The sequence below is a fragment of the Bos indicus genome, chromosome 8 (genome assembly GCF_029378745.1).
Source record: "Bos indicus isolate NIAB-ARS_2022 breed Sahiwal x Tharparkar chromosome 8, NIAB-ARS_B.indTharparkar_mat_pri_1.0, whole genome shotgun sequence".
NCBI classification, from domain to species: Eukaryota; Metazoa; Chordata; class Mammalia; order Artiodactyla; family Bovidae; genus Bos; species Bos indicus.
In genome coordinates, this window is record NC_091767.1 from 71,513,358 (window position 1) to 71,525,448 (window position 12,091).

Here is a 12,091-nt window from a genome sequence, read left to right on the forward strand (position 1 = left end):
TCTTTGCGACCCCATGGACTGTAGCCCGCAAGACCTCTCTGTCCGTGGGATTTCTCAGGCAAGAACACTGGAGAGAGAACACATCTAGTTGCTTCAGCTAAGGAAGGAGGTGATTCCAGTATCCACACAGGCTTCTTTATATCTGCCTGAATGGCAGGATTTCTTTGGCTAACATTTCTCTGAGCAAATAAGAGCAAGATTTGCAGTAACAGATTTTAATGGAATTAACATAGCAAATGAATGTTTTTGGTTTGTTTCTCTCTCCTAATAAATCATTCCATAGGAAGATGTGAGTGAAAAGGAAATATCTAAAATTACACTAAAAGGAATTCAGGATTAGGAAACTCGATGCCTGGGAAAATCTCAGAGCATGCTGATCTGGGCTTCGAAGCTTATCTTCCTTATTACAAAAGATTCACTTCACCAGTAAATTTCTGGAGCTGCAGATTTAAATCTCCTTGAAAATCTTGTGAAAGATGCATTTAACAAAGGGACAGGTAACTTCCTTATTTGCATCTATTATATTGCTGGGTGTTCTAAAGTATTTTTTCGTTGTTATTTTTGTAGCAGTTGCTCTACAAATTCAGAAGTATTGATTGCTTTAACAACTCAGGGCTTGGCCAAAGTCAGTAGAAGTGACATTATAGGAGATGGTTTTGGCTTATACAATACAAATGTAAACTAAAAATAGAACAATGCCTCTAGGTACACATTGCTAATTAACGGCCACAGGGAAAATATAATTTGCATCAATTTGAGATATTATGGTAGGTCAGGTGGAAAAAGTCCATGTCTATGGTTTTATTTCCCTACAGTTAAAAAAGGCTGGTGAGGTGTGCAGACCAGCAAAAGATGAGTGTGACCTGCCTGAAATATGTGATGGCAAATCTACTCTTTGCCCCAGTGATCGATACCAAATCAATGGCTTCCCTTGCCAGAATGGGAAGGGCTACTGCCGGATGGGAATGTGCCCCACCCTGGAGAAGCAGTGCACTGACCTCTGGGGACCAGGTACGAGGACAAGCCCAGTGTCACTGGCATGTCTGCCTCTCTCCATGTCCATACACAGGAAAACCATATCATTCCAAGTGAGAGCGTTTCATCATGGCTGAAGTAGCATTCTGTCCCATTCGTCCTTCTGTTATGGTTTCCTTTGCTGTGCAGAAGCTTTTATGTTTAATTAGGTTTCATTTGTCTATTTTGTTTCTATTTTCATCACCCTAGGAGGTGGGTCAAAAAAGATCTTGTGATTTATGTCAAAGTGTGAACTGCCTGTATTTTTCTTTAAGAGTTTTATAGCATCTGGCCTTACATTCAGGTCTTTAATCCATTTTGAGTTTATTTTTGTGTGTGGTGTTAGTAAGCATTCTAATTTCATTCTTTTGCATGTAGCTGTCCAGTTTTCCCCGCACTACTTATTGAAGAGACTGTCTTTTCTCCACTGTATATTCTTACCTCTTTGATCACAGATTAGGTGACCATAGGCATGTGAGTTTATCTCTGGACTTTCTATTCTGTTCCATTGATTAATCTTTTGTTCTGATCTTTTGCTGTGAGTGTATAAGTATGCAAGATTTCTGTGTATTAATTTTGAATCCTGCAACTTTACCAAATTCATTGATGAGCTCTGCTGCTAAGTTGCTTCAGTCGTGTCTGACTCTGTGTGATTCCAGAGACGGCAGCTCACCAGGCTCCCCCGTCCCTGGGATTCTCCAGGCAAGAACACTGGAGTGGCTTGCCATTTCCTTCTCCAATGCATGAAAGTGAAAAGTGAAAATGAAGTCGCTCAGTCGTGTCTGACTCCTAGCGACCCCATGGACTGCAGCCTACCAGGCTCCTCTGTCCATGGGATTTTCCAGGCAAGAGTACTGGAGTGGGGTGCCATTGCCTTCTCCATGATGAGCTCTAGTAGTTTTCAAATTCATTGATGAGCTCAAATTCATTAATGAGTAGTTTTATGGTAGGATCTTTAAGATTTTCTGTATAGCATCATGTCATCTGCAAACAGTGACAGTTTTTTGTATTTCTTTCCATTATGGTTTATTACAGGATATTGAATGTAGTTCCCTGAGCTATACGATGGGACCTTATTTCTTACCCATCCTATAATCGTTTGTATCTGCTAGTTCTAGACTCCATTGGCTTTTTATTATTTTTAACTATATTGTTGTTTTTTCAAAGGCTGGATTCATATTTTCCAGGTCTTCCTTATTGATTTCCAAAATGGGGGAGAGAGAAGGAGTAGAGGCATTAGAAAAAGAAGGATAGAGGTATTTGACTCAATAGAACTTGATTTGAAGTCTGATTTTTCATCTCTCTTTGTGGCTTTAACCAATACCACCCTCTGTACCTTTATTAACAAAATGAGAATGATAATAAGAATGGGTAATATTTATACACCATGTTCTACTGACCAGGCACTCTTCTCAGTGGCTCACATAGATTAACTCATTTAATCTTCTTAATAGTGGACTTCCTTGGTGGTCCAATGGTTAAGACTCTGTCTTCCAATGCAGAGGGTGTGGGTTCAATCCTTGGTAGGGGAACTAAGATCCCACATGACTCCAGGTATGGTCAAACATTTAAATAAATAAAGTTTGTTTTTTAAAAAAAACATAATCCTAAAAACTTAAAAAAAATAATCCTCAAAATAACATTATGAGGGTATACTATCATACAGTCATCATTTTTACACAGAGCAAATTGAAAGTTTAAGGCAATTAACCATATCACACAGCTGTTAACCACTGATTGCCCATCTGATGAAGACTGCATGAGAAATTAAACTTGTGATGCACATTACTTCCTGGCAGAGTAGACGTCTGACTAAGCATAGGGTGTACCTGTCACATGTGTACCCTCCAACAGGACAGCATTCCAGTATCTGCCTGTGGGCTGCTGCTAGGATAACTATGGCTCTTCTAGCTAAGTCTTCAATCTTACAGATGTTTCCAAATATTTAGATAGTCCTCATTCAAAAATAGGCCATCCAAAAGATTTTTTTAACTCCAGACATCTCTCTTGATATCATATCAAAGCAAACTATATTTCCAAGAAGAGGTATGATGCTAAAATCATGTTCTTCATGCTGGCTTTCTGTTTCATGAATCCTTTGTAGCACAAAACTACTTACCTCTCTTCTTTCCATCTATGACCTTACTGACCTTGTTTGATCCCAGGAGCCCAGGTTGCAGATAAGTCATGTTTTAGACGAAATGAAGATGGGTCAACTTATGGATACTGTCGAAAAGTGAACAACACACACATTCCCTGTAAAGCAAAGTAAGTGACCTTGCTATTTGAACTTCCTGCTCATTTTCACACATGCTGATTTATCTCATTTAAAGAGAAAGTAATTTGGACATCATTTATTTGATAAACATTCATTGAGTGATTATTACTTGCTTTATTTTAGGCTAGGCACTGAGTTAAAAAGGTAAATAGGGAATGATTCCCATTTTTCAGTTTCTCATAATGCATGCTTCAAAGGACACCAAGTATAGCTGTTGTTAAATAGAATGAATGTTTGAGAAGGAACATACCAGAGTAAATGGGCCTCGTTGGAAATGTATACACTTATTCTCCAGTATGCTTCAGATGCTTTTCCATCTACTGCATTTCATGATGATTCTATGGTAGAAATACTTATCTTCTCAGAGGAATAAGCAGCACAATGATTGTACAGTTGTTTTTTTTTTTTTTTTTTTAACTTGACATGGCATTCCATAAAGAAAAAATACAGTGAGGGAAAAGATTGACAATTGACCTAAAGAATTTGTTTTCCATAAAAAAATTGATAGTCTGAAAAAAGAAAAGATAAAACTCTGTAATCAATGAACTTGAGATTTTTCTATATATTTCCCTTGGATTCTACAGTTCTAAGATGATTTTTAAAAATTAAATGATAATAGGTGAAATACCTGTTCCAAACTTTGCATGTGCATACTAATGTGTAACAAGACACTGAATGAAAAAGATCAGCATTTCTCCAAGTTTTTTTTTCTGTTGAAATAACACTAATTTTTCTCAAAGATAGTTATTACCAAACTATTTTGGACAGAAGATCATCTCTTGGGGAGTCTGAACCTCAAAGATGGTCATGCCTTGTGGGCTCTCCTTTATAGGAAATCAGGGGAGAATATATTAATAAAAAGCTATATGTGTGTGGGAGTAGGGTGAGTGGGTAGCAATATTTAGTATGAGAAGTTGTGATAGGGAAAAAAGGCTAGGATAATTCCATCTTTCCTCTGTAAAGTGTACACACGCCCTTGTCCTGTATAAATGCTTGTGTGAATACTGGATAATTTCTGCAACCAAAGGCATAAGCACGTCATTTCTTCCCACAGTCTGGCTTTCTGATCACTTGTTAATAATTTTTGCTTGTAGTGAGAAATAAGCCTGAAATTCCCTGGGTCCTAGAGCCTTCCCAGGGCTTCCTTGGTGGCTCAGAGGATAAAAAGGCTGCCTGTGATGCAGGAGACCTGGGTTGATCCCCTGGGGAAGGAAATGGCAACCCACTCCAGTATTCTTGCCTGGAGAATTCCATGGATAGAGAAAATTGGCAGGCTACATACAGTCCATGGGGTCATGGAGTCAGATATGACTGAGCAACTTTCACCTTTATAGAGCCCTCTTCTTAAAGCCCTACCTAAGTGATTCAAGAAAAATAGCATCTCAAGTCTGGAAAGAATGCATGCCTTTCTCTGCTCCTCAGTGGTATTTTTTCTAAAAGCCACCAGAGTAATCAGAAGAATCTGATTCTAACACTCTCAGAAGACTTTTTTCACAACTTTCCTCTAAATTTTGCATAAAAGCAATTGATTCCAATATTGTTGGCATTGACTTTCTTCCCCTTGCTAGTGAATGCAAGGCTTTAGTGATCCCCTGGCAGTTTCATCTGAATTTGCAGGGGTTCTTTCAGGAACCCACATGATGCCTTAGAGTGTCATCCAAGGCTCAGCCTTATACTGATACAACTATAGTCAAGAGAATTATTCTGCTGCGATTCATGCAATAAATGACCTTAGCTGAAACAAGACAGAAACTGACTTCCTAGGTGCCCTCCTTGATGTTAAGAACTGATGTTGAAGCTGAAGCTCCAATACTTTGGTCACCTGATGCAAAGAACTGACTCACTGGAAAAAACCCTGATGCTGGGAAAGATGGAAGGCAAAAGGGAAAGGGGAAGCAGAGGGTGAGATGGTTGAATAGAATCACCAACTCAGTGGACATGAATTTGAGCAAATGTGGGAGATAGTGAAGGAGAGGGGAACCTAGCGTGCTGCAGTCCATGGGGTCCCGAAGAGGCAGACACAACTTAGTGACTAAACATCAGCAACAACACATACCCTCACATAAGGCCACATTCAAGAATCTGAAGTTAGGGTTCTGCATCCTTCCCACTGGCCAGAATTTAGGTTACTGGCCAAAGTTAGGGAATCTGGGAGACAAGGGTTTTGTTGTTGTTGTTTGTTTGTTTTTTTAGCAACACCTGGCCTTGAAAAGCATTGAATATGGTGGTTCTGTTACTTAACAATAAGGGGAAAACTGGTATAATGGAGAACTAGGAGTCTCGGCCTTAGGGAAAAATACCATTAGTTAAATATGGATAGTCCAGGAGGTGATTTATATTTGTATAAAACTCCAGTTTGAATCCTGGTGTTTCAACTGCAACAAATTTTGGCTTTTCCTCAGAGATGCCACGTGTGGGAAGTTGTTCTGTAATGGTGGCTCAGATTATCTGCCCTGGAAAGGACGAATAGTCACAATCCTGACATGTAGACTATTTGATCCTGAAGACAGCAATGAAGAAATTGGCATGGTAATCAATGGAACCAAATGTGGAGATAAGAAGGTGAGTTGAAATTGCAGCTTTTACTCAGAATGTTCTTTCTGTTTGTTTTTTTGTTTTGTTTATTTTCTTCTCAGGGCCCCACTGTGTTTCATGAAGCACCATTTTCAAAGTAATGTTTATGCCATTCATGTATACATGACTGTGTTCTTCCCTTCAGTGTTATTTAATAAGTACCTATTATGTGCTTAGCACTAGGGTGTTAAATTTGGGCAAGTTTTATTGCCCCTAAATTGGTAGGTTCTCAGCAAATGATAGCCACTGATAATAATAAATATAATCATAACAATACTACTTATTTTTACACACATTTTTATTTTAATCTTAGAGATGATATGATATTAACATGTTTTCCATAGATTTTTGCTTGGAATGAGTACCTTGTATCATGTGCAATGCTTACTTAGCTCAGTGCTACATATCAGTCTATAGACTTGAACTAAAGAAGTGGATTAAGGGAATAATCCATGAGGAATGAAGTAAGGAAATTTTCTTTAGAGAGGACTTCCTAAATATTTTATTACAAAAATTACCTAGATTCCATCTTCCTATTTTCAAAAGGGTGTTGTGATTTCTCTAATAAAAAGCAAGTTTAATAACAATGTGTGCGTGCATACTTAGTTGCTTCAGGCTTTTCCAATTCTTTGTGACCCTGTGGACTGCAGCCTGCCAGGCTCCTCTGTCCATGGGATTTCCCAGGCAAGAATACTGGAGTGGGTTGCCATTTCCTCCTCTAGGGGATCTTCCAGATCGAGGGACTGAACCCACATCTCCTGCATCTCCTGCATTGCAGGCAGGTTCTTTATCCACTGAGCCACCTGGGAAGCTCTTGATAGCATTGAAGTGAAGTGAAGGGAAGTCACTCAGTCATGTTCGACTCTTTGTGACCCCATGGACTATAGCCTGCCAGGCTCCTCTGTCTATGGGATTTTCCAGGCAAGAGTCCTGGAGTGGATTGCCATTTCCTTCTCCAGGGAATCTTCCCAATCCAGGGATCAAACCCGAGTCTCCCACATTGTAGACAGACGCTTTACTGTCTGAGCCGCTAAAAATAAAAGATTAACTCCTGAAGAGTCAACAGTTTGCATAAGTGATATCTTTGGACATTCATATCAGTTTTTTGTTTTTTCACATCACTTTCAGGTTTGCATTAATGCAGAATGTGTGGATATGGAAAGAACTTACAAATCAGCAAATTGCTCCTCTAAGTGCAAAGGACACGCTGTAAGTAAGTCTTGACAGTGTTTCCCAAAGCTTGCTGAATCTTATGTCATTTTAGGTCAGACAGTTTGGGTGATGTTAATGTAGTGTTTCAGTGTTGAATGATTAAAACAATTAAGTTTATCCAACTCTTCAGTACTTTGATTCAATGAAAACTTCCTTCAAAGAACCTGTTACTGAAATTCCTGTGTTTTTTTTTTAACGTTTTATTTTGTATTGGCATATAGCCAATTAAACAAATGATGTTGTGATAGTTTCAGGCAAATATCAAAGGGACTTGGTCACAAACACACACACACACACACATATCCATTCTCCCCCAAACTCCCCTCCCATCCAGCCTGCCGCATAACACTGAGCAGAGTTTCCTATGCTGTACGTAGGTCTTTGTTGGTTATCCATTTTAAATATAGCAATGTATACATGTCCATCCCAAATTCCCTAACTATCCCTTCCCCCCCAACGACCATAATTTCATTCTCTAAGTCTGTGAGTCTCTTTCTGTTTTGTTAAGTTCATTTTTATCAATTCTTTTAGATTCCACATATAAGTATGTCATATGATATTTCTCCTTCTCTGCCTGACTTACTTCACTCAAGATGACATTTCTCTAATTTCATCCATGTTGCTGCAGATGGCATTATGAAATTCCTATTATTGATGTTTAAAATATGTAGGTAGTTGAAAGGCTGCAGAGCAGGGGTTATTCTTTTTTTTTGAAATGTACTTAATTATGGATGAATAAGCCCTTGTGTTGAGCATTAGTTCAGTGAGAAAACTAACAGAACCATTGCTCCTCTAGGTGTGTGACCATGAGCTCAAGTGTCAGTGTAAAGAAGGATGGGCCCCTCCTGACTGCTCTGATTCTTCCACAATCTTCAGTACGTAACATTACATGCCTAACTTGAGAAAATTGCTCACCTCTTCCAAGCGTTTATTTCCTATTATGTTAGATTCCATGCCTTTTTCTCTTTCTTCTTGTAATTCCTGTTCTGTAGGTAATGAATTCATGATATTAATCTCCAAAGTCTCTCATCCAACTTTTAAATCATATTTCCCACCTTGTGTTTTTATATTTTACCGAAAAAATTCTTGAAATTTTATATTTGTCATTTCATTCTAATTTTCTGAGTTTTCTTGCTTTACAATTGTCCCATTTTCCTAACAGCCTTGACTGAATGTATACTAGGTTTAATATCCTCATAAAACTCTCTAAGAATATGACTTATTATTTTTGCAGGTTCAGTCTCTTCTCCAGATTACCTCTATTTCTTTTGAGTTGAACTTTTTTTTTTTCACTCTATCTTCTCTTATATTGCACGGTGCTATTTTTCTTCAGGATATATGATCCTTCATTGAATGTGGGATTCAGTTCACTTCAGTTCAGTTCAGTCACTCAGTCATGTCCGACTCTTTGTGATCCCATGAATCGCAGAACGCCAGGCCTCCCTGTCCATCACCATCTCCTGGAGTTCACTCAGACTCACATCCATTGAGTCGGTGATGCCATCCAGCCATCTCATCCTCTGTCATCCCCTTCTCCTCCTGCCCCCAATTCCTCCCAGCATCAGAGTCTTTTCCAATGAGTCAACTCTCATTGGAGGTGGCCAAAGTACTGGAGTTTCAGCTTTACCATCATTCCTTCTAAAGAACACCCAGGGCTGATCTCCTTCAGAATGGACTGGTTGGATCTCCTTGCAGTCCAAGGGACTCTCAAGAGTCTTCTCCAACACCACAGTTCAAAAGCTTCAATTCTTCGGCACTCAGTTTTCTTCACAGTCCAACTCTTACACAAATACATGATCACTGGAAAAACCATAGCCTTGACTAGACGGACCTTTGTTGGCAAAGTAATGTCTCTGCTTTTGAATATGCTATCTAGGTTGGTCATAACTTTCCTTCCAAGGAGTAAGCGTCTTTTAATTTTTTGACTTGAATCAGCTCACAGGGGTTTTCTTGGCATGTGTGCATGCTTGTTGGACCTTAACTCTCCTGATAGGAGATCTGCCTGAGAGCTCTGTCAGTAGGCAGATCTTCCTATAGACCTCAGACCTTCTCTGTAGAAACAGCCAGAGAGCCTCACCTCCAGTTGCCATGGTGATGAATACCCTGCCCTGAGGACAGAGCTCTTCATTACGTTTACTTTTAGAAACAGCTGCTCTTCCTCAGGACCCCTTCCTATTGCTTTATAACCTTTAAGCGGTTTGGCATAAATAGAATTGTTATATTTTAGCAACTCTTGTGGGTCAGTAGTGATAACACATTGAAATTTTCATTTAAATTCTTTTTATAGCTAGTAATAATGATAGAATCTTTTCTTAATTTTTTTGGCCATTGGTATTTTCTCTTTTACGAAATATTTGTTCATGCCATTTTGTGTATTTTTCTATTGGGTATCTCCCCGACCCCCTATTAACTTGTTTAATTTTAATATACTTGATATAAGCTATTTTTCAGTTATACATGCTGCAAATAGCTCCCTTCATTGTGTTTTCTCACTCTTTGTGATGTCATGTGATTAAAGAAGCTTTTAATTGTAATGTAGTCAATTTGTTTATCATTTCCTTGATGATTGGTTTTCCTTTTTGTGTCCTTTTTAAGGAATTTTTTTCTATCTTGAAGTTATGAATGTATATATGATCTTCTGAAAAGGATTATTTTATTGCTTTTTCAAATTTAAATCTATAGTGTATCTGGAATTATTTTGTTTATGATACAAGTGTTCAATTTCACTTTTATCCCAGATAGACACTCAATTGTCACACCATCATTTATGTAATAGATCTGTGCTGTGCTAAATCATTTCAGTAGTGTGATCTCTCTGTGATCCCATGGACTGTAACCCACCAGGCTCCTCTGTCCATGGGATTCTCCAGGAAAGAATACTGGAGTGGGTTGTCATGCCCTTCTCCAGAGGATCTTCCTGACCCAAGAATCAATCCCTTGTCTCTTGTGTCTCCTGAACTGGCAAGTGGGTTCTTTACCACTAGCACCACCTGGGAAGCCCATGTAATAGATCACCCTTCCTTAATGCTTTATAGTACCAATTTTCCAATAAAGCACATGTGTCTGCATGTGTGTCTTTCTGGGATATTTCTACTTTTCTGGGGATTCTATTTGACTATCCATATGCCAGTATAAGGCCTTCATAGGTGACTCAGTGATAAAGAATCCTCCTGCCATTGCAGAAGATGCGGGTTCAGTCCCTGCATTGGGAGGAAATTTCCTCCTCCTGGAAGAGGAAATGACAACTCACTCCAGTATTCTTGCCTGGAGAATCCCAGGGACAGAGGAGCCTGGTAGGCTACAGTCCATGGGGTCACAAAGAGTCTGACATGACTGACCACACACATGCCAGTATAATATTCTTTTATTACTGTATATTTAAAATAAGTTTGTTATCTTAGAGGCAGTCCTTTAATTTTGTTCTTCAAGAATGTGTCGGCTATTAGCTTTTGTACTTCCACATATTTTTTACAGTCAGATTTTCAAGTTACACACACAATTCCTGTTGGAATTTAGTTAGTCTAAACTGTATCTATAGATTCACTTGGGGAAGAATGAGCATATATAAAATATTGAATTCCAAACCTAGTACATGAAATAAGTATCCATTTACTTAGCATTCTTTAATTTTGCCAAATAATATTCAATGATTTTCACCATAGAATTTTTACATATAATGTATATTAATTGGATTTTTAAGAAACTACCACACAATTGCACTCATCTCACACGCTAGTAAAGTAATGCTCAAAATTCTCCAAGCCAGGCTTCAGCAATAAATAGTGAACCGTGAACTTCCAGTTGTTTAAGCTGGATTTAGGAAAGGCAGATGAACCAGAGATCAAATTGCCAACATCTGCTGGATCATGGAAAAAGCAAGAGAGTTCCAGAAAAACATCTATTTCTGCTTTATTGAGTATGCCAAAGCCTTTAACTGTGTGGATCACCATAAACTGTGGAAAATTCTGAAAGAGATGGGAATACCAGGCCACCTGACCTGCCTCTTAAGAAACCTATATGCAGGTCAGGAAGCAACAATTAGAACTAGACATGGAACAACAGACTGGTTCCAAATAGGAAAAGGAGTACGTCAAGGCTGTATATTGTCACCCTGCTTATTTAACTTATATGCAGAGTACATCAGAGAAGGTGATGGCACCCCACTCCAGTACTCTCACCTGGAAAATCCCATGGATGGAGGAGCCTGGTAGGCTGCAGCCCATGAGGTCATGAAGAGTTGGACACAACTGAGCGACTGCACTGAACTGAACTGAGAATATAGAACTTCAACTAATTTTTGTATATTTATTTTTATATGAAGCACCTCTGCTAACCTGTTGATAATTTTAGTAACTTATAAATTCTTTTAAATTTTCTACATATTCAATCATACTGTTTGAGAAAAATGACAGTTTTGCTACTTCCTCTTGTACTTTTTTTCCTTGTGCAATGTTGAACAGAAGTAGCAAGAGATAGCAAGCCTCTTTATTTCTTTCCCTATCTTAGGAAAGACTTTCAGTATTTTGCCCTGTTATCTAAAGGTATTCTTTCATATTAGATCCTCTTCATCTGACTAAGAAAATTCACTTCTATTCCTAGTTTGCTAAGAATCATATCAGGTACTTTTTATGTATTGGTTAAGATTTTTAACTCTTTACTCTGTTGGTATTGCAAAATAAATTGATTGATACTTGAACATTTATCTAACTTTGCATTCCTTGCATAAACCCAACATGGAAATATTTAATAGCTCTTATAAATACGCTAGAGCCATGAAGAGATACCCCATGTCCAAGGTAAGAGAAACCCAAGTAAGGCGGTAGGTGTTGCAAGAGGGCATCAGAGGGCAGACACACTGAAACCATAATCACAGAAAACTAGTCAATCTAATCACACGGACCACAGCCTTGTCTAACTCAATGAAACTAAGCCATGCTGTGTGGGGCCACCCAAGACAGGTGGGTCATGGTGGAGAAGTCTGACAGAATGTGGTCCACTGGAGAAGGGGACGGC

The 12,091-nt window shown here is 38.6% G+C and overlaps 1 protein-coding gene across 6 annotated transcripts in view; it reads left to right on the forward strand.

Annotated features, from left to right (window-relative positions):
- Positions 1-12,091, forward strand: part of LOC109563140 (disintegrin and metalloproteinase domain-containing protein 28) — a 124,626-nt gene that overhangs the window by 55,515 nt on the left and 57,020 nt on the right. For 4 of the 6 annotated variants that reach the window (XM_019966372.2, XM_070794933.1, XM_070794934.1 and 1 more), the window contains exons 14-18: positions 816-1,011; positions 3,180-3,282; positions 5,695-5,854; positions 6,995-7,075; positions 7,875-7,953. In XM_019966372.2, the coding sequence (XP_019821931.2) occupies positions 816-1,011; positions 3,180-3,282; positions 5,695-5,854; positions 6,995-7,075; positions 7,875-7,953 (619 nt within the window). Of the gene's footprint in view, positions 1-815; positions 1,012-2,201; positions 2,271-3,179; positions 3,283-5,694; positions 5,855-6,994; positions 7,076-7,874; positions 7,954-11,212; positions 11,704-12,091 lie in introns of those variants that run through there. The other 2 variants (XM_070794936.1, XR_011568129.1) reach the window with 2 other exon arrangements.